This window comes from Parasteatoda tepidariorum, chromosome 5 (assembly GCF_982258835.1).
Source record: "Parasteatoda tepidariorum strain Cologne lab strain chromosome 5, Ptep-v5.0, whole genome shotgun sequence".
NCBI lineage: Eukaryota > Metazoa > Arthropoda > Arachnida > Araneae > Theridiidae > Parasteatoda > Parasteatoda tepidariorum.
In genome coordinates this window covers 72,584,258-72,607,737 of record NC_141759.1, presented here as the reverse complement: position 1 = coordinate 72,607,737, position 23,480 = coordinate 72,584,258, and the positions used below count along the sequence as shown (strand labels likewise).

Below are 23,480 nucleotides of genomic sequence, written 5' to 3'. Positions count from 1 at the left end.
TAATGAACTTAAGTTTAAATATAGGTAAATAGAGGGGATGGAGCTTTCGCCATCCAAGGAGGTGACCCCTAATTGAACCCTATCATTGAATGTTTAATACAAATTCTGATCCCAGCTTGCACGGAGCACAGTGCAGATGTTAAATATCCTCAGTGGTTAAATATCCTCCATGGGTTAGAAATCCCTTGTCTTCAGGGCAATCGTGTGAGGTTTTCTGTGATTTTGCTACATCATACAAGTGTCAATATTCTACTCCTTAATTGTTTTTTCAGTTTTCGTTCGCTTAACCAAAATAGCCTTCTAATTTTAAATTCATCATTTGATTTTTTTATATTGATTCTTTCCACCTTAACTGTATCCGAAAAGTGCTTTGCTCTTTTCCGCATGCTTCCTTGGCGTCAGTTAAGGAAACCACGGTGTGAGAGAAATGTTGCTCTCGTTTTTAATAACTTCTAGGGGCTTGCCTTCCGGCTCTAATATTAAAGCGATTAACCTCTTTAACAAGAAATAAACATGGAGAATTCCTAACATTAAAATCTCATAAATCAATTTCGGAATAAAAATCACATTCAATTAATTTAAAGACCACCTGATGAGGTTTGCATGTTGGCACGTATGCCTGTCGCCAATGGTTGGCGAGCTTTTAACAGCAATGATTTTCAAGTATCGATTTTCTGAGCTCAACGAACTGAATTTCGTCTCTTTCAAAAAGAAGAAGTTCCTCGTCTAAAATAGAGATATATCCTAGAGTTCCCTTTAAAACGATTCAACACCATGTTCCGGAGGCAGCTTCATCAATGAGCAGTGTGAAAATAAAGTAAAACTGTTTTTAAAAGTTGAACTGCGTGCCCTCAATGGTTTGTTTATTCAGCACTGATCAGAAAAACCTGGAGATCCTCCTATGATGTTCATTAATCCCTTTAATTAAAATTTCAATGATTCATTTTTTAATTTTAAATTACTTAAATTGTAACAATACTATAGTATTCCTCGACATGTAAAGTAAAATTTAAGGGATAGTTCTATCAAAAGTTCTCCACAAAGGCTATTTTGTCCCAATGCTTGAGGACTCAGGATTTTCAGAGTTGAGTTCAATATATTATAAGGCTACAGATTTGAAGATAGTTGTAAACTCAGTATTTGGTCGGCTGTTTAATGCCAGTTAAAAAAAAATAATAAATAAAGAAAATTTAAATTTTTGTTGAAATTGCAGATTTTCACCCAGTTAAATACCTTAAAATGCAAAACCTGCCTTTGAAAGATTTCAGCTTCATTGGTTTGTCAAGAAAACATAATGATTCTTGCGAAGAGGAATTACCTTGAATAGTTCGTTTAAAAAAGGCTTTACAAGCCTCACAAGATGCAACACCGTAGTGGTATCCAGAAGCAACATCTCCACAGACTAAACACAAACGTTTCGGAGAGTCACCAGATTTACCCTCGGAATTCGATACAACAACTGCACCTATGCCATCACCGGACATTGTACTGGAACAAAACATATCCTGATGATGACTTTCTGGGCTTCCTGGAGATGAGGGGGACTGATCAGCAATTCCGGAGTATATTTCCTGTAAATTTTATAGGAAAAAAATTATGTAAGTGGAAACATTGAAACTCTTTTCAAAATTAATTTTAAGGTTTATCCTCTGACTATTCAAATTAAAAATAGAATGAGCACAAAGACCTATCTAAATATAAAGAATTTACAATATAAAAAATTTCTACTAATAATGAAGTTATATATGAAGGCTAATGCAAAAAACAATGTAAATAAAGCACAAATGAAAGTACAGTGGAACCTGTCTAAATTGACCTCCCTCGGGACCAAGTCAAATGGCCACTATATAGGGGTGGTCACTTTATGAAGACTCTATAAAAAGGACTCTTTAAATAAAACTTGTAGAAAATGGTCACCTTACTCAGGTGCTCACTTTACCCAGGTGGTCGCTTTTACAGGTTCCACTGTACATAAAAGGACATACTATAGTTTCAATTCTATAAACAAGAACATTCCTTAGTGTTTTAACAACAAAAGATGGTAGAGAAAGTAAGGAGATCAACATGCGCAAAATTTGCCTCTTTACTACCATCATTTGATGTTTTAGATACAGAGGAAGGTTCTTGTTTATAGAACTGAAACTAGTCCATTTATGTACTTTCATTATTGCTTTATTCAGGTTGCTCCTTGATTTAGCCTACACAGCAAAAAGTATTGAAGTTAGATGTGTGTATGTGTCTGGAGCAGTGTGAGCAAATGGTGGAGAGAGAAAAATTACTCATGAAAGTAGATGTTTAAATGGTTGGTATATTCAGATTTATAATTTTACACCAATCAAAATCAACAAGGTTTGAAAACAAATTTCTTCACAAAAAAAATCAATTATATTTTAGGTCTACTTTGTAATCAGGGCCGTCTTTAAACTATTTGAGGCCCTGGGCACATTAGGATCATGGGGCCCCTATGACCTTGAGAAAACACTATTTAGTTACAATAGATAAAGAAAGACAAACAAGGTTCTAAATTTATTTTTATTTAGTTACTAGCTATAAAAAAATAGGAAATATAAAAAATAATCTACAAAAGTAACTCGCTTAACTTAAAATCCTTAGATTAATTCTATGTTGATTGCAAAGGTACCCTTCTAGATTTAAGATGAGCAAAATCGTTAATCACTTCTTCAAAATCTATGGTATTGAGAATATCACATTCTATGGACATCAGCGACAAACTATTTAATCTCTCTTGAAGCATTGTACTTCTTAATTCATTTTTTATTCGTTTCAATTTGGAGAAGGAGCGTTCTCCGCTGCAGTTAGTTACCATCATGCTTAAAAATATTCTCAATGCAATTTCTACGTTAGGAAATGTGTCTTCAATTTTGTTTTGCTTTAATAGATTATATACTTCCTGTACACTGTTAGATGCTTCATTTTCACTCTGAACATTTATTAAGTATTCTTTTAAATGTTGACATTCTATTTCTAACTCTTTTTCATTTACATCTTCGTGATAGATTTGAGAAAATTCTTTGCATCCTTGTCGTATCTCTTCGGAATTCAGAGTTTTTAAGTGAAAAAATAAACTAAAACGTTGACTGACGATCTCATATGAACTTTGTCGCTGTTTTAGATGAACACTCAAGGTATCGATTATTGGGAGAAAGGTTTCTACGTTGAATCGCTCTTTTCCATTCAATTGGACTGATGGCGCAGAGCCATCAAAAAAACTCTGCCGTGAGCTTCTACGTCTTGTTCTTTGAGATAGATCCTTGTAGTCAGATTCTGGGTTATTTTCTTTGGCAGATGATTCGAAGTTATCAAATTTATCCCTGAGGTTAGTAATAAAATCATAAAGTGAAGTCAACAAATTGGTTGCAACGTCCAGTGTTATTGTTTCTTTCTGAAGATAATTACTTGTTTTGTCTATTCTTTCCAATATAGTGCTCCAGATTTCCGTCAGTATAATAAATTCTAGATTTCCCATTTTTCTAGACAGACTAAGGGCTTCGTCTCTTGTTTCTCGTGCCTGTTCAGTATCGTTTGCGATGGTGATTAAAGCTTCTAATATTCTTTTATAACCCCCATGCAAAGCACTTACTGCATCAGCTCGGGCTGACCATCTGGTTTGTGAAAGACTCTTAACAACTTTTTTTGAACCTAAATGTTCTGTTAACATATTCCATCTGTGGGTAGAGCCCGAAAAAAAGTTGTACACTTTCTGAACTATTTCAAAAAACTGTGATGCCTCCGGTACACACCCAGCAGCATGGACACCTACCAAGTTTAGTGAATGTCCTGCACATGGTAGGCAAGGTGGCAAATTCACATTTTTCCTTGATTCTTGTTTGTAGACCACTATACTTTCCCGACATATTTGAAGCAGTGTCGTAGCTTTGTCCTCTGCAATCTTTTATGGGAATATCATGTATCTCTAAAAAATTTAAGATGGTCTCCGCTAAATACTTAGATTTATGTTCTTTAATAGGTATAAATTTCAAAAACCTTTCAACAGGAACACAGTCTTTTACGTATCGAATGATGAAAGTTAGCTGGTCAATATGAGACAGATCGGGCGTACTGTCAACGCTTATGGAAAAATATTTTGCTGATTTAACTTCATTTATAATTTTTTTTAGAACCTGTTTTCCCATTACTTCAATAAACTCATTACAGATATTTGCTGATAAATAAGAAATGTTACCCTTTCCAGGATTCCCAAATTTTTTTAAGTGATCTGCAAGAAATGGATCAAATTCACTCAATAATTCCACACAACCCAAATAATTTCCATTGTTTGGAGATCCTAGGATTTCATTGTCGCCGCGAAATGGAAGCCCTCTCGATGCCAAAAATTTTACAACAGCTACAATCCGTTTAAGTACGTTTCTCCAGTAATCCACTTCCTTTTGATGTTGAGATAATAAGTCTATATCTACTCTACCAACCGTTTTACTTCGTGCCAGATAAGTCATCATAGATTGCTTATACGCTGGGCTATTTTCATGTGTTAAAATTATGTGATTAATATGCTTCCAATCATTACATCCATTCCGAGAGCAAAGATTAACATCAGTTGGGTTAAATAAGCAGCATGAAAAACAAAATACAGAGCATTTGGAAGGCGAATACAGCAACCATTTTCTTTCGACGCTTTCATTGTTCTTTAATTTGCGAATAAATAATGCTTTGTTGAAATATCTCGTTACTAATTTATTACCATCTTTGTATGTTCTGGATGCCTCGGAAAAGTCAGAATCTTTATTTTGAAAATATACTGGTCCCTTACGAATTAAAATTTCGCGATTTATTTCAACAAACTTTTCGTGAAAATAATCGGCGGGATCGTGCGATATTAATTCTTCTGTGTTGGAAAACTGCTGTTCAATTGACACAGTTGGAGTTGTCGGTTTTAGTGAAGTCACTGAAGTCGTTGCACTTTCGTCGTAGGAATAGTCGCTTTCTGATTCAATCTCTTTTTCAAAATTGGAACATGAAGGTTTAGAAATTCCCGCAATTTGTAATTGAGCTGAGTCATCATGTGGAACATTTATGAGTTGATTGCTACTTACAGAAGTTTCTCCAGTAGTAGTAGTAAAATATGATGTTAATTTTGGTAACTTTTCAATTACTTCTTTCTGATGTAGAGCTTTTTTCCTTTTTTCAGATCCACTAGGATATGACCGTTTCGACATTTTATATTATAATTCACTATTTAATTAATTTTATAACGAAAATATTCGCTAACACAAAACAGACAAAACGACGATTTAATCAAACAATACTATTTTTTTTATCAGAGCTCGAGCACAGTCAGTAACAAACTAACAACTACAAACAAAACAAACGCCACAACATCGCAGACAAATACTTGAAGGGAATTCCCGTTCGTCAAGTCAAACGACGATCGGGAATCGGGAATTCCCCTTTTTTGTCTTTGGTATTACGAATGACGTTCGAATAGGTTTCTTTAAGACATAAACCACACCGCATCAAATAATTCTTTTTTTAATTTAATAATTTTTTTTTAAATTGTATTCTTATACTTACATATAGGTATTTAAATTAACCTAAACATACTAATATCGGAAAAACTCATTTTTGAGAGAGAGTGGAGTATTATACCCTGTTTATTTATTAGTTTGATCTTTCTTTTTGACAGATGTCAAATCTGAAATCGATATAACTTTGCAACGACGAACAATATCTTCTTATTTTAATAATATTAAAAATTGATAATAATCATAAGAATAGACACACAACATAAAAGTACCTGTTAAGGACTCAAGCATTTTCCGAAAGTCTTAAGTGGTTTTTATTGCTTCGAGGTAAAATTTAAATAGAAAAACTGAAAACAATGGTTTCTTACCTACCCAATGTTTTTATGTCTAGTGCAATAAAATTGATTGACGAATGAATTTATTTATTTTGAATAGTTTAAAACATACATACAGCCACATATTTAGCCAACACATTTTTTACACCAATAGATATTTTCTGTTTCCCATCACTGACCCATCTGTCAAAAAGTTCAAGCTATGTTGTACAAGGTATAGCTATCCGCATGCGGCAAACTAAAGCTAATATAATAAGCGTAGGTATTGTAGTAAGTCATTATCATCAGATTTTTCAAAATTAATGTTTTTCGGTAATAATGTATCGGTTATCATTTGGTAATCTGGCAGGAACTAGGGGGCCCCATTCGATCGCGGGGCCCTGGGCACGTGCCCATAGTGCCCAGTGGGGAAGAGGGGCCTGTTTGTAATACATACTTTATTATAATACATTAAGCAGTTTTTGGAAAAAGTGAAACCATCTAAAGGTTTTGAAAGAGTTAGAAAACAGAAAATTAAATTGCATACATTGTAATGTTTTATTGCGTTTGTATTATTTATTTATTAATTTTTATACATTAAATCATTTAAAAATTAAACATAAAAAAAGCAAAAGCTCAACATAACTAAAATATTTAATTTTAACAAATAAATTAAATTATACAAGCTTTATAATTTTATCAAATGATGTCAATTGTTACTTATTTCAACACACGAGTAGAAGAATATATTTAATCAGAAAAGATATAATAAAATAATTTTATACAATATTACTCACCAAAGCCATTTCATCAGGAGACTGACAGTGAGATTTAGAGCTACCAACAACAGGTCCCATTATTCTACTGAAGTCTGTTTGGCCATTTGAAAGACCTGAATTGGATGAAGAAAAAATTTGAGGTGAAGCTGGACACAGAGAACCACTACTGACATCACTTGGATCTTCAGACTTTATCTGTGATACAATCACACTGCTGTGTCCAGCCATTACACCATACTGTAACGGAAACAAAAAGAGAGAAAATTACAAAAACATAGCTCCTGTCTAAAAAAGATTTAAATTAATAAATGTAAAATATACTACTAGAGAAAATAAAAAGGAATTTAGAACAAGACAGCCGTAGTAATTATAACATTGGGAAAGATGAAATAAAGACTCGGGCACTAGTTTGTTTGCAACTTAACTGTCAATCAATATTTCATTTGATTATGCATTGTATTTTCTAGGATTAATTTATCATTACTGAACAAACAAACAAATATATATATATATATATATATATATATATATATATATATATATACATACACCGAAGAGTCATTACATTATGACCACCCTGCTAATAACATGTAGGACCACCTTTAGCCCTCAAAACTGCTAGCACCCGCCGTGGCATTGATTCCACAAGGTGCTGATAGGTAGTCTCACCAATTGGTCCTGCAATTCCCTTACATTGCGACGGGGTAGCGTGGCAGCACGAATTTGGTTTTCCAAGTAGGACCACAAATGCTCGATTGGATTAAGATCAGGTGAATTTGAGGATCAAGACATTACTTGAAAGTCACTGGAACATTCCTCGACGATTCGACCCTTATGACATGGTGCATTATTCTGTTGGTAAACACCATCCCCCACAGGAAAAATTGTTGCCATGAATGGGTGAACCTGGTCTGCACAGCAACTATGTTCAAGTAGCTTACAGACGTCAGGGATTGTTCTATGAGGATTATAAGTCCTAATGTGACCTATGAAAACATTGTTCCTCGGCAAGAAACCATGAAAACCTGGACGAGCCCATTGTTATAAATGGAGGGTGGTCATAATGTAATGGCTCTTCGGTGTATATAAATACAGGGTGTCCCAGGATTACTGGGACACACTTTAAGATTTACTAAGCAACCCATAGTCAGAAATATCTTTGTTCGTCTTAAGTGTTGTTCACAAGATAAATTGGGCGTGTTAACCGGTACCCTGGCTACCAGCATGGATTTCTTTCTTTGGGGTGTACTAGAAAGTACTGTGTGCAAAACATATGTGGATTTTGAAGCAGATCTGGTTGCAAGAATCATCTCTGCTGCTTGACAGTCAAATGCATGCATCGCTAGCAATGGTGGAACTTTCACAAATCATCTACCACAGCATAAGTAATATCTTCGACCAATAAATATTTCAGATGACCTTAGTCCTGTTTCTTGTATCTGTTTCTCTTTTTCCATGATATTTTCGACTATGAGTTGCTGAGCAAATCTGAATATTTCTGATGTCCTCTACCCCTCCTTAAAAGTTTGTCCCAATAAAACCAGGGATATAGTTATATGCACTTAAATTATAAAAATGACAGACTATCAATTATTGAGTTTATTATTAGTTTTGAAACCAGAATGGAAAACAGGTTTAGTTAATTTAAAAAAACTCAGAGGTCAAAACTAGCTTTCCTTGAATGAGTTTAAGTTAGAATCATTTTAGTGATATTTAACTATCTGGGGTTATTTAAGCTAACTATTTGGTAATGTTAATTCTTACAGAAAAATTTTAAATTGTAAAAACTGCAGCCTCTCTTCAGAATGATAATTAGTAAAATAAGAAAAAGAAAATAAATAAAATTAAAACGTTTCCTAATTTTCAAATTATTTTTACCAATTATAAAATAGGTAACAGCTTGTCAAAAGAAAGAAAACCTTTGTTTAAAATATTTAAAAACTTACATAATTTAATGTTTTTAATTATATTCTGAATAAGTAAATCATGAAATTTTTCCATCAAATTATGATTTTTAAATTGTATTTCAACCTATTAACAAGTATTCCCTTTTTTTTTTTTAAACATAAGAATTTATAATAAATAAGGCCATAACTTTAAACAAATTTTTTGTAATTTTTCTAATTCAATGTCTGATGTATTTATGCCATTGTGCAAAAACAAACGCAATGCTTATTATTTTCACATTGTGAAGAATTTTTAGAAGGGAAAATTTGCTTAACTAGTTTCAATTTTTATTTAAAAAAGATGGCAATTTACAGGAAACTTTTTTTCTGAAATTGAATAGTATTTGCCTTTTATTTTAATAGAAGTTTCAATTTTTATTGCAAAAAGATGGCAATCTATAGAAAAACCTTTTTTTCCCCTTTAAGATTGTGAATGGAACAGTATATGCCCTAAATTTTAATAGAATTGTAAATTTCAGTTAAAAAATACATTTTTTTAAAGTAATTCTTTATTTTCCAAGATTGGCTTTAAAAATGGATTTTTGAAGCTTATTTTTTTATATCGTAATATATATATTTATAAATCTAAATAATAACCTAGTCCACAAGGAAAATGTTCACCTCATACCTTTGTTAAAGCAAAGCATAATTCTCTCTCTTCCAGAAAGTAGTAAAAATGTATTGTTTAATAAGAAGATTTAAAAAAGATTCGTCATTTAATATTCTGAGAATAATGGCATTTATTCTTCAGTTGTAATTTTAATGCAAATTACAACTAATTTTACAAATTAATTTCAGAATTTCATTAAATCTACAAAAGACTAAAAAAAAAAAATTACACTAAGTTAATTAGAAGTTTTTTTATTAGATGCCATTTATTGTGAATAATTCTAATTGAATTTTCACACAATTATGTCACTAAGAAAATAATTTTTTTTTTTTAAATACAACTTAGATTGATTTCTTTTCCTTTCAATCTAAATGAGTAAAAACAAAATTAGTAATAATATAAATTTACTCAAAAATAATTTAAATATAATTTAAATAAAATTTAAATAAAGTTGTGTGTTTACAGAGCAGCACTTCATCAGGGGACACACTGTCTGTGCAGACAGTGTGTCCCTGATGAAGTGCTGCTCTGTAAACACACAACTTTATTTAAATTATATTTAAATTATTTTTGAGTAAATTTATATTATTACTAGTTTATATGATTTGAATTTGGTTTTAGCTGCCTTGTGCGCTGTTCCAATTTGAATTTGAATTAATGTAGTTATGGTTATTTTTATTTTATTTTTCTACCTCCTGTTTAATTAATTTCACTTAAGAATTTAAATTTACGCTTAAAAACAAAATTAATAATTTAAAAAAGAATAATAAGGTGCCATTTATTGTATTTAAATTCAATTTTGTACAAAATAGTAAATTACAACTAAATTTCACAATTTCATTAAATTTTACAAAAGACAAAAAAAAAAAAAAAAAAAACATAATGATAATTAGAAGTTTCTTTAATAAACGTCATTTATTGTGAATATTTCTAAATTAACCCACAATTATGCAGAACTGAAAATTCTTTTTTAATACATCAAAAGTATGATTTATTTTCCTTTAATGGCTAAATGAGTAAAAATAAAAATAATTTAAGAATTAATAATAAGGTGCGATTTATAGTATTTATACAAATAAATTAACGCATTGTACGAACAATTATAAAACCTATTTACAAAAAAATTATATTTTATTTAAAAAAAAATAATGAAAAAATAATATGCATAAAATATTAACATTTCAAATAATTATTTTCATAAGGTAAAGCATTTATAAAAATATAGATATGAAAAAGCAGAGAACAAGAGAATACAGAACAAGCATTGATGAATGCTTTTAGATTTTCCTTTTTCTGCCATAAACTACAATATCATAAGTAATTACAGTAACAAAACTGAAATGTTACATAAAAATATAACAGGGGAAAGTTGCACTTATCATTAAGTAAATGAATAATTCTTAACTTTAGCTATTCAATTATATATATTTCAATTCAGTTTTAAAATATGCTAGACAGAGAAAATTTCATACCTTAATAACGCATTTTTATTTTCAATTCTTCGCAGTTGTCTCAAACCCTCCCTTAAGATATTTATTATTCACAGAATGATATGAGTAAACAAACAAACAAAATTTTATGTCTCTTTTTTTTCCAGCAAGGATAAATAAAATTGATTTTTAAGTTTTGCATTACGATCTTTATGCTTTGCTAGTTAATTTAGAATAAAAATGCGTCCCTTTGCATACTTTAATGATCCTTAGAGAGTTGCAATGCAGTTTAAGAGCAGTTATTTATTGATTGTTAAAATTAGTAGAAATAACTAAATTAATAATTAACTATTTTTCAATAAGCAACAGAAACCACATTAAATGATGAACAAGCTGTCAAATCTTTGCGCAGTCCAGATTAAACAATAAAAGGCTCATGGTGCAACAACAAAAACTTAAGGGTAGGAATACTTTTAGATTTTAGCGACCGTTTCAACTTAAAAAGTATATGTTACCAAAATTTTGAACACAAACATATTTTTATTTACAAATATTCAAGGTAGTCTTTTTTAAACTAAAACAATTTTTTTACAAAAAAAATAACGTTTTTAAAAACTTTTGCACTAAGTTAGCATAAATATTTTTTTAAAAAAAATCCAAAATGTGCTTAAAAAAATTCTAATATTTAGTGCAAAAAAAAAAAAAAAAAATCGGCGATAGTGTCGAATTTTGCACAATAATTAATATTCATTAATATGCCTTTGATAGACAGCATTAACAGTGGAAAGAGTTATTTCTTGTCTAACAACCATATAAATTTTTATTTTACACATTGTTCCCACTGAGAATATCTTAAAAAAATATTTAAATTATGCTTAACAAAAGAAATGTAAATCTATAAAAAAGAATACTGATTTTAAGTCCATAAATAATAAATTTAGGCGTTATAGGTTGGAAGAGTAGCTGTGTTTTCATTGATTCTCTTTCATAAAAATATTTTTAAAATGGTAAAGAACAAAAAAGTTTGTAGACATAGATACTCTGAAATACGTTGACAATAGATAGAAGTTGCCCCCTAGCATAATAACTTAAGACACATTTTGAAATGGGAGAGGAAAGCTAAAAATTTAAATAAATAACTTAATTAGCATTCTAAACAGCCCTGATGCTCCTTTACTGTAAATATTTTCTTTAATAAATAATTTCCAAATTTAAAAATAAAAAGAAAAGAAATAAGGAGGACAGAAAAAACAACTCGTCAACTAACTTGCACTACATCTGTTATTGAGGGGGACTTAAAATTCTATTCAATTTTCAAGACTAAAAACAAATTAACTAGAGCTATTAAAAATAAAAAATATTTTAAGTAGTTATAAAAAAATCAAAAGCTTAACAGTCAGTTTAATGAGAAATAAGCAAGTACTAATGCAATATATAAATATGTTTAGCAATAATAATTGATCAAATCGCAACTTGTAATATGGTGAATTTTTTCTAAGTGATGTATGGATTTCTACTTTTTTAAAGATAATTCCATACCTGCCAACTCTTCCGGTTTTTCCGGAAGATTTTAATTTTGTATTTAAAGTGATACCGAAACTCATGTCATGTCATTAAAATTTTTGAATTATAATAATAATTATAAATGAGTTTGACCACCACTACGTTTAAATAATTACAACAAATATATAAAAGCGTACTAATTTTAACGACAGCGAATTTTAACCTAGTCAAAATATAAATATATTTTTGAGTAAGGTTGTTTTTCGGTAATTGTTTTACTACCACTTGGAAAATTCATTCTCAGAAAGAGTGAAAGTTAGCAGGTATGTAATTCGATTCATAATTTTTTTTAAAGTACTGTAAACATACAAATATCAAAATTTCAACTTAATCTTTTAATTTTAAATCAGTTTCTGCTGAGTGAGGAATTTTTAAGTTTGTTTTTTATGTGACCAACGTATGATAAATAAAAAGAGCATTGAAGCTTTTTATTTTCGCTTCTCATTTTATTTTTAAATTAAAAAAAATTATCTTTTTTTTGTTATTAACGGATTTATACTAAAGAAACACAAACTAGCATTTTTGACCAAAGTAATTAAATTATAAAATAATTAGTATTAGATGAAATTTATGCAAGTCAGTTATGAAAATAATACAATTGACGATGCAGCAGTACTACAAGGTCAAGACGCGAAATATACTAAAGTTTCTTTTTTTTACTAAATATTTTCTGCATTCTTCAGTCTTTGAACGCCCCAGGTTTTCTTTGGAAGCGATCCTGCCGCGGGATATCAGGATCCCTTATCACAAGGAATCGGGAAAAAGCCGCATAAGACGTATTGATTGGCAGGAATTAGAAATTATGAGAATTCTGGAGCTGGAAATACGTCATTGTTAACACCAATGGAATAAATGATTAATCATCAAGCATTACTTTCATGATTTCGGATCTGATTTGTAATTATATATATTTAATACTAATCTTACTTATCTTGATAAATTAACAAAAAACAACTAGATATTTCAGACAAATCTTGCTTATCTTGATAAATTAACGAAAAATAATGTTTTAATTGTTTGACTCACTAAACAATAAATTTATATGTAATAAATACGTTCTTTTTAAATATCAATTGCATATAAAAGCACTTAATATCGTCTTTTTGTCATTTTAACTATTTTTTCGCATAAACCTGATTCGCTTAATGCAAATCAAAATTAAAATTTCAAAAAAAAAAAAAAAAAAAAAAAAAAAATTGGCAGCAAAGCAACGATTAACATACTACAGTTGATAGGTCCATGTTGAACAGGGGGAAACATTACCTGATTTGCTTAGTACAAATTAATATAAAATTCGAATTCTTTTTGTCAATTTAACTATTTTTCCGCATAAGTCCGATTCGCTTAATGCAAATCAAAATTTTATAAACAAAAAAAAAGAAAAGAAAAATTTGACAGCAAAGAAACGATAACATATCACAATTGATAGGTCCATGTTGAACAGGGGGGGAAACATTACCTGATTTGTTAGTACTAATTAATACAAAATTCAAATTTTATATAAAAAAATAATAATATTTAATTGGTAGTAATGATAACATACCACGGTAGATAAGTCCATGTTGACTGGGGAAATAATCCACACATTTTTTCATGAAACAAAACTACACAGAGCACAACACAGATTGATATGCAAGCCACAAGGTTAGGGTCGAAAGTGAAAATCGGAATGAAATGATGCTAAAAAACTAAACACAAAAAGTCCTATATCCCACGATGCCAAGTATCCTGGTAAGGTTTGTGACAAAAAAAATTACATAAGGAAAAAAGTAGTTCACAAAGCTTCTGTAGGGTATGGTGGGAAACGGTGAGAAAATCGAACAACAAAATACTAATAAAATTGAGGGGGGGGCCCGATAAAGGGCACGAAAGCACGAGTGGCCTACATCGGCCTTAGATATCGCAGTCAAGAGAACAGGTGGCACTTTTCCAAGGCCCACTGCGAGAACTTCGCAAAATCCTACAGCATCTCCAAAACTTTACCGGAGAGTGAAGAAGGGAAACTTATTTGGCGATTTATTGCTTTCTATTCACAGTCACAACATATAAATCGGAACGTAAACAAACCTGATGTTTACCACAATCTTATTATACAAACAATAAAAATTTGGTTTTATGTTCAAACAGAATGCAATCAGTAAGGAGAACGAAGTGTTGTGTTTAATCACATTAATGATTATCAAAAGATTTATTATAATCGCATTTGAATTGTCACGATAATTGTTGCCATTAGATTTTGAAGATTAAAAAAAGCAGGCAAACCGTGAAATTTTTTGATAACTAATAACTAGTTTTAGAAAGGCAGCATATATTTTATGCAAGGAACAGAAATGTTTTTAAAGATTATGAGAAATAAAAACGCAGTAAATAAAAAATAAATTTAAATAAAAACAAAAGCCGACTTGCAATTATTATATCACAAATGCCGCAAGAAAAATCAGTTATTCTACCTAGTTTAGATGGAACGGTTAAAATGAAATTAACCAACTTTTAAAAAAAATACATTCGAAAACAAAATATGCTTTTTAAAAAGCTAACAATGCTGATAAATAAGTATGATTCAATATGTTGTTTAACCAATTTCCAAGTAGAATAGTTATGAGATTGATATATATTTAAGTACACAGTTTTAAACTAGATGTTGTAAAATTGAAAAAAAAGGAAAACTAGTTGAGCAATTTAATTTTGGTGCAACTGAGAAGTGTTAAAATTTTTAATTAAATGTTAATAATTTAACTTATTAATGTATGATCGCATGATTTCTTTTAAGATAATTACGTTTAAGAAAGTGCTTTGTAGAACTCGTTCTTCTATTAAGTTTACTACCAAATTCTTTAGCAAAACTAAAAAAAAAAATAGTATTCCACAGAAAAGAATACAAGTTAGTAAATATAAATAATTTGAACAGATACACTGAAACAATCAATCCAGTACCATAAATTTTAATGGCATTTTTTAACAGTGACTTTCCTTTCTTGCGATCTGATATATTTTATCATTAAAAAAAAAGAAGAACGCCAAGATTTTTATCAGAGAACCATCTAAAGTTGTAAACAAATGTCATAAAATATTTTATCTACAAACGATATCTTAAGTATACTATTTTAAGTACATTAAGACTAGATATTCTAGCATGGCAATATGTCATGTCACCGAAAAATTCATAATACCCACTTAAAGAGGAGGATTAATCTGTTTAATGACAAGCTAGTAGACTTATAAATCTATTAACTCCTTCACTCATTTGTTTTTAAATAAAAAGATTAACAGTGCGACACACAAACATATAACAATTAATCCTAAAAAGGCTTAAACTATTTTTTTTTAAATTTTAATAAATGAAAATTAGTAAATAAATTATCAAAAACTTATAAACACAAAGATAGATTTTAATTTTTAAAATCTTATTTTAATTTACGTTGAGGATAAAATAAGAAAAATGAATACCGCCCGAAAATATCGTGCTCAATAATGATTTATTTTTATTCATGAGATTTTAAATGAAATTGAAATTTATTAACACGAACTATTTCAAAAACGAAAGAAAATTAACAATGAGTGAAAAAACAATATATAAATAATAATTGATATTCACAATAACTAATAATATGAATAACGAATAATTAATTAATGTTCACTTTTGGCGGATATCCGAAATATTTATTATGATTATCATCTCACCTTAACTCCGTATATGTGGAAAATCTGCAAGTATTTTGATGATGAATAGAGAAAATTAAAACATTTATCATTATTTCGCACTTACAATCAGAGTTAAAATAAAACCCAATCCAGTAGGTTTAAGCAGGGTTTTTTCCCCCCCAGGTTTTATGGGCTTTAAATATTTTTTCCTATGTAGCATGAAAATTAATAAGATAAAAATGAAATTTAAATATTAATTATTAAAATTAAAAAAACATTCAAAAAAGTTATGAAATTTTAAAAAATATATTTTAACTAAATTAAGAGAAATAATAAATTAAAGAAATACAATGTTTTATAATTTTTGTAGTAATAAATATGTTATCAACATTGTATTAATAGAAAATGAAAGATTCAAATATAATGAAATGTACTGTTAAATCTTTAATAATCAATTAATAAAGAATGTCTTATTACTCTCAACCACGCGTTCCTTATCTTTTTGAGGCAGAACATAAATTCTTGTTAAAAAATTTCTCTTACTGAGTGTAATAGATCCATGTAATTCATATTTTGCATTTCAAGTCTTTTAAAAATCGTAGAGAAATTTGTGCGACTAACTTAATAGCATTTAAAATTGATTGTTTACACAGACGTTCATGATACGATACCTTAACGCCATCTATTTATGAAAAAAGGATAGTCATTTTCAGCAATTGACTTATAAAGTTTTTATTCTCTCAAACATTAAAGTAAAAAAAAAAAAATTTCAATGCTGAATAACAATTAAGAAAAATAGCAATTAAATTTTAAATAACAATTTTAAAAAAAAAAACAGCAAGGGTTAGTTTAATTTTACTTGATCAAAACAAAACACTTTTTCTTTATCCCGGTTTTCATATGGATTGGGGAAAATCAAACAAACTTTGCCTACAATATTGCCGTTAGTGCATGCTGAATTTTAAATACATTGCTGAATACAATCGAATACATTAGCTCACGCGAGAAATAATCAAGTTCAACAAACATTTCGGACAAATAACGAAGCATGAGGCTGGGATAGCCCGGTTGGTAGGGCACTGGGCCCATGTCCAAGAGTTCGATCCCAGTAGGCCGAAAACTAATATAGTAAAAGGTGCCTGATGCACGTTAAATCTGATGAGTCGCAAAGTCCTCTATATTCCCATAACAAATCAATGCCTCTGGGGGTATTGATCACGGAATTTCCTTGTCTTCTGGGTTGGTTCAAAATTGCAAGGCTACGGAGTTGAACATTAGTAGTCTTAAACCGAAAAATTGGGTCGGCTGTTCAACGACGGATATAAAAAGAAAAGAAAAATAAATAAAACGGCGAAGCATATATGAGATAGCTGGTTTTGAATAAATAAAATATTAACTTTTAAGAGAGTTCATTTTTATAATACTACTATTTTATAAACTACTAAAAATAAATTAAAATAATATTACAAATAACATTACAAATATACGATTGTTCCTTCGCAACAGCAGATAATAGTGCTTCAAAAGCAAGCCAAAAACAAAAGAAACAATAAAAGAGCCCGAATTAATTTATGTTGCAAAAGTCAAAGTTTTCCAACTATGTTGCATGCACAAATAAAACACATCAGGAGAACCAAATGCTAATCGAGATCAAAATAAGAATAAATGAGATAGACGACAAAAATCTATTATTCTTTAGTAATAGTAAAGAAGCAAGCAAATTTACATGAATCCACTCATACTGCATCAGTGTAAGAGGTTTACAATTCATCTTTGGTATGATAATACATTAAAGCGGGAGAAAAAATAGGAATAAATGGGATTGAACAAAAAATTAACTTTAATTGTTCGATCGAATAAAACACATCACCAATAAAAAATTTCCATAACAGAAAAAAAAAAAAGAAATAAAAAAAAAGAACGTTATTTATCTTTTCCTAAACTTTAAAAAATTAAGCTTAATAAAAGAATCGCTAATTTATACGCCTCCAAATATAATTCATTGTCATAAGCAAAGCTATCTTTCCCACACGAAATTTCTAAACAAAGCTACTGACCTAAAGAAGCGACCTAATAAATTACCCTTCCCCTGCCTTACTCACTGTTGCTTTTCATCGAAAAGAATATCCGGCAAAAAGGAAAGAAAGAAAGAAAAAGAAAAGAAAAAAAAAGAAAAACATCAACACACACAACTTTCCCTATCGTTTAGACCTGCATCCGCAACAGGCTATTTGGCGAGGCTCATAAAAGCGCCAAGCTTTCCACACACAAAAACCTGAATTAAATACGAGAGAAAAAAAGAAAGAAAAAAAATCTATCAAATAAAATATTTATAAAAGAATTACTTTTGAAAGATATCGGGGGTTTTATATGCATTACGCTAACAATAGAACAAGAATTAAGTTATTTTCACCTGCTTTAAAAACAAATTCATTATACGACGTATTTTTTCGTAACAATTTGATAACTCTTATTTTTCTCACAAGAGACTTAAATCAGATTTAATTTTAAACAATACAGTTTTAAAAAGGAATTAAAAAAACGTACACAGAATTAAATGATTTTTTTATAATTTTTTGTTACACTTTCCTTCTTAAACTGAGTGTAAAATAATTATAATAGCTTAATATAGCGTCAGTGCTTGAAATTTCTATAACAAATAGAATCATTTAAGTAACTAATAATAAAGATTCATTTTTATTCTTTACAAACTTCGCCAACTTATAACAAAGTCGTCAATTTTAAACACAAAATTTTTTACAATACATTATACAATTTAGAAGTTTATTTTATTCGTTCTCTTCAAAGTAATTTGAAATAGTTACTTCGTATTGTGTTTTACTTCTAAAACCACTATTTTGTAACTTTAGCTTCCCCAATATACTTAATTAAAACTGAAAATTATTAAGACCATTTCAATATATCATACCTTTAATTTATAACGTATTTTTTAAATCAATTATTTTAGGCTAGACAAAATAAATTCCCAAGTAATTGTACTATGTTTTTTTTTAACAATTAATTAGTCTTTTGAAAATATCACTAAGCAAATTTTTCTTTTTAGTTCTTTATAGAAATATGAAAAAACTGCAACGTGTTTGACAGATTTAAAGAATTTATAAAAATAAGCAGCATATTTAACAAGGAAAATGTCAATACATTTAATCACAAGTAGCCACAAAGTACAAAAATTGTACGGCATACGTTTTTCTAATAAGAAATCAGTAAGCATTAGAAACTAAAGTTGATATAAGAATAAAATAATTTTTTTTAAACACTTAAGATTAGTGTTCAAGAAAATTTTTTTTTTTTTTAAGTAAAGTGCCTTTAGTTCTTAAAAATAAATGTTATTTATTAAAAAATATTACAACCTAGATTTTGGCCAAAATTAGTGACTACCCAATACATTTAGAAGTGTATTAAATTTAATCTGTATATTAAATTTAATTTGTGTTTATTTACAGCATAAAATATTTTCCCAAAAGTCTAAAAATATGTTTCTTCATAAATATAAAATTTTAAAAAAAAATGGAAATTATAAGCACAAGCAGTTGGTTGATTAACATCTATGAGTTATAGTGCATAATAATATAAGGAATTACGAAATAAATTTAAATATTTTTGTGTACAGCCCCCCGCTCTCAAGATAGAAAGAAAAACTAAGAACAAGAATGGCAACCCTTCAAGCTGAAAGGAAAAAGAACGATAAATAGCGAATAGAAGGGATGGAAAGGGAAGGGAGAGGGACAGGAGGCAGATAGTTTAAATGCAATGCCGCCACGCAGTGTTCAGTTTGGCCTTGAACTTGATTTTGATGTTGGTTCGTTTCGCTCGCCAGTTCGGCACGAACAAGCCAACTACAGGTTTTGAATTTCTTTTTTTTTTTTTAAACGTTAACGAACGGGTTAGACCAGAGAATCGAAAAAAGTAAATAAAAATCTTAGCAAGCTCATTAAATGGTTGAAAGGAAAAGTGCATTCCAAGAACATTGTTTTTAATAGTTAAACTAGTTTAACTGATCATCGGGCAAAATAACTATCTCATCTTATTTTTAATGCAATATTTAAAAAAGATAATAGTTTTAAAAATTTGAAGGAAAAAAAAAGAATAAATATGTTCTGAGACAGTTTAGAATTTGCTGTGAGTAATGAAAAAAAAAAAAAAAATATTGTAATTAAAAAAAATTTTTATAAACTTTTTTTAAATAATTTTTTCCTCTCAGCAAATTTTTATAACCGCAATTTTAACTCAAGTAAAAAAGAATACTTAAAAATTTCTTTTTAAATAAATGAAATTTTTTTTTTTATGATATTGAAACTATTACAGTGTACTGGAAACATATTTTGAATTATATAAATAAAATAAATCGACTAAGCACTTTAAATATAAACTATCCCCATATTTTTTCTAGAGTTGATACATATAACTTGGCAGAGATATTTATATCGTGAATAACTATTCAGTCATACATGGTTTTACATGGCCATCTAAGTTTTACATGGGTTCTAAGCTCGAAACTCATTCTTTCTCATTCAAAGGCTAGTTTCGTAGTCTTAGAAATTTTAAAACCTTAATGTCAGGAGTTCTTTTCAACATGTTTTCTTTTTTCGTATTAACACAAATAATAATAATAATTGAAAGAATAAAATGGGAAAAAAAATAAGAATTGATACCAATAGATAGGAATCGAATTAGTGAATTGAATTAACAATTGGGATAACAGAAATTACGAATCATAAGAGATTCAAATCTGTAGACTTAAATGAGTTGATTTCTCAGTACGAGTCAGCTATATGATTTTTTTAAATTTAAGTTAGTTAATCTTATTTATTTCCAATCTATAGAATAGAAGATCATACGATTTATAATTTGGAGCACTTATTTTGCTTCAGAAGTTGTCAATACTATATAAAAACTTATTTATAAAGCTTGGTGGATAAGCCCTTTGTGACTTTCTTCGAAGGGAAAAAAAATTAACTCTCGGGGGCAAAATAACTCATTTTAATTTTATTTAACCTATTTTCCAATCTATTTTTTCAAAATAATCAAGTAAATCTATGTAGATGAAGATTTTAGAGTGAAAGAAAGCTCCAAGTGCATTTTGGCGAAGAAACCGCCGACTAGTAACTTCAAAAAAATATTTTTGGCAGCATATTAAAATGCCAAGGCAACTATCGCTAAGACGCGAATAGTTTAAATACGTGTAAGGAATTTATAATTTTTCCCTATTTGAAGCTTGACCACCAGTCAAATGGCGGGCCACAACTTTATCAAAATTTTATGTAGGGCTCTTTCATGTTTGAAGGAACATTAAATATTACTGTCAGATTTTTTATCAAGTTGTACAAAATAAAAGTATTGAATTACAAATTAAAATGAGAAGTAGATTTTAAAAAATATTTAATTGCATATTAAAAAACTATGACTACAATAACTTTAATTATGCACCTATGCATTAAACAATTATTATACAACAGATATCAAATTGTTAAGATAAAAAAACTTAAAAGTATTTAAAACCCCATATAGATTTTTTACGAAAATTGCCCGCAAAAAAAATGACAACTAATATATTTAAGTTCGCTGGCCACGGCTAGTTGGTAACCACTGATATAGAGAAAAGACTCAACCATTATTTTCTATCATCAACAAACAAATTTTAAAGGTAATTTATTAGAATTAACTAAAATATCACTCAGAAAGTTTTCGTTGTTGATCAAACAATCAAGACTTCTTGCAGCTCTCAGCTTTTTCCTAACAAGCTACACGGAATATCCAACTGATTTCAAAGAAACAGGAATTCACCGTTTAGAGCCATAGTGACGACCATAACTGGAATCCATATGTCCGAATCCAGTGTATCAAATCTTTGTAAAATCGGCATACGTTTCATATATTTCCGAAGAAGAAAAAAATAAACACGCTGCTTTTTTATAACAAAGTGTTTTTAAAGTAAAGTAGGGCTTTTTTCTTATCAAAAAATTTATAATACACTTGTGCCCCAAAAATCATTCAGATAGGTAGGTCAAGGAAGAAAAAAAAAAGTTGAGCGCGAATATAGGTTAATATCGTGAGGCAGATTTTACTAAAAGCCCCAGGGTACGGCCCAGTTCTTTGCCAATATACAAAAACCACCCTAAATTTTTACTCTATATTACAACACATCGAGAGTGAGCTTAATAAAAACTACGTTTAAAAGATGTAAGCAAGGAAGATAAAATACATAAGGTAGGGATGGGAAAGTAGGGCTAAAGAATCTATAGGAGGAGTGGGGTAGAGAGGAAAGGGCGAGTAAGATATGGGGAGGGGGAGATTCTAGGTCGGGGAGACATTTTTTTCCTTCACCCTAGTTTCGTAAATATTTTTTTTTTACCATCACAACACCCCCTCTTCGTTTCATCAGAACAGACACAACCCCTATATCCCCCCTCTGCAGTTTCGGGGGCCCACCTCAATTTTTAGGGGTCAGACAAGGAAAGTGTTTTTTCCTCTCTAGATTTTTAAAACCGTGAGAGAGAAGTAAAGTAGGTAGAGGTAAGTTAAAAATAAAATGTAAGATAAAAGGGGAGCACATTGAAGGGGCCAGTTCAGGGAACCAATACCTCCTTCCTTCCAGATGAAAATAACTCCAGTGATAGGGAGGAAGTTGAACTTCAAAATCGGGAAATGAAGACCCCGAAAAAAGGGGTTCCTAGTGAAAGTGGTAAGTGCATAAAAAATAAAAAAGGATTGAACTATTGAGCTGTAAAGGGGTGAGAAAAACCTTTACTCTCAAATGAGGAAGAAAAAAAAACGGGACTTTTTCCTCTAACCCCTTTATTGAGCCTCATCACCAAAAATCATAGCTGCTAACACAAAAAAGAAAAGAGCCAGTGGTTTCATGAAATTATATAAATCTAAATTCAGGGTATCTGCTACATTTTAGATTTTTAAATTCATGACTTTCCATGACTAATTCCAAGAATTTTTCATGACTTTAAGAAGTTACTATTTTCTCCGACAAAAACGCAACAGTAAATTTAAAAAAGCATCATAATAACATTAATCGAAATTATAGGTGTAACCAAAACTGTTATACTCTGCATCTTCATATTTATAGATTTTTAATTTAAAAAAACAGAGAAAATAAAGATTTGAAGCAATAAAATAGCTCAAAAGTAATTTTTTTTTTCCTTTTTTCAGCAGAATCATATTCTAAAGATATTTTTCTTGTTCAAGGGAAAGGAAAGAAATACTTGATTTTTCTGTTCTCATTTCGGAATAAAAATAATTCGCCAATCACTGGCTTGCTTCAGCTAGAATTTCAAATTGATAAAATAAATAAATAAATAATAAAAAATGTGAAATCACAGAAGTTTAAAAGATAACTTGCTCTAGAAATGACGTGTTTTTTTTTCTTTCTTTCTTCTTTTCCATTTTTTGAAAGAACACAATTTTTAAAGAACATGATAAAAACATTTTTAATTTGAATAAAATATGACTATCAGTTTGCTACAAATTCAAATATTCGGAACACCAAGAAATTGGGGGAGGGGAAATTTCCTGTTTAATAATTAGATTTTTTGGCGACCTAAATTCATGACTTTCCAGGTGCGCGGATACCCTGTAAATTTAAGACTGTCGTTTAATATAAAAAATATTTTAAATATAGTGAATTTAAGGGATTTTCATAGTCAATTAAAAAAAAAGCTAACT

General features: G+C 29.5%; 1 protein-coding gene across 2 annotated transcripts in view; it reads right to left on the bottom strand.

Annotated features, from left to right (window-relative positions):
* The window catches only part of ERR (estrogen-related receptor), a 66,734-nt gene that overhangs the window by 9,916 nt on the left and 33,338 nt on the right, over positions 1-23,480 (bottom strand). Inside the window, exons 1-3 of one of the 2 annotated variants that reach the window (XM_016069839.3) lie at positions 13,687-14,105; positions 6,613-6,831; positions 1,319-1,571 (exon numbers count right to left, since the gene is read on the bottom strand). In XM_016069839.3, the coding sequence (XP_015925325.1) occupies positions 1,319-1,571; positions 6,613-6,831; positions 13,687-13,704 (490 nt within the window). In that variant the 5' untranslated portion in view covers positions 13,705-14,105. Of the gene's footprint in view, positions 1-1,318; positions 1,572-6,612; positions 6,832-13,686; positions 14,106-23,480 lie in introns of those variants that run through there. The other variant, XM_016069840.4, reaches the window with a different exon arrangement.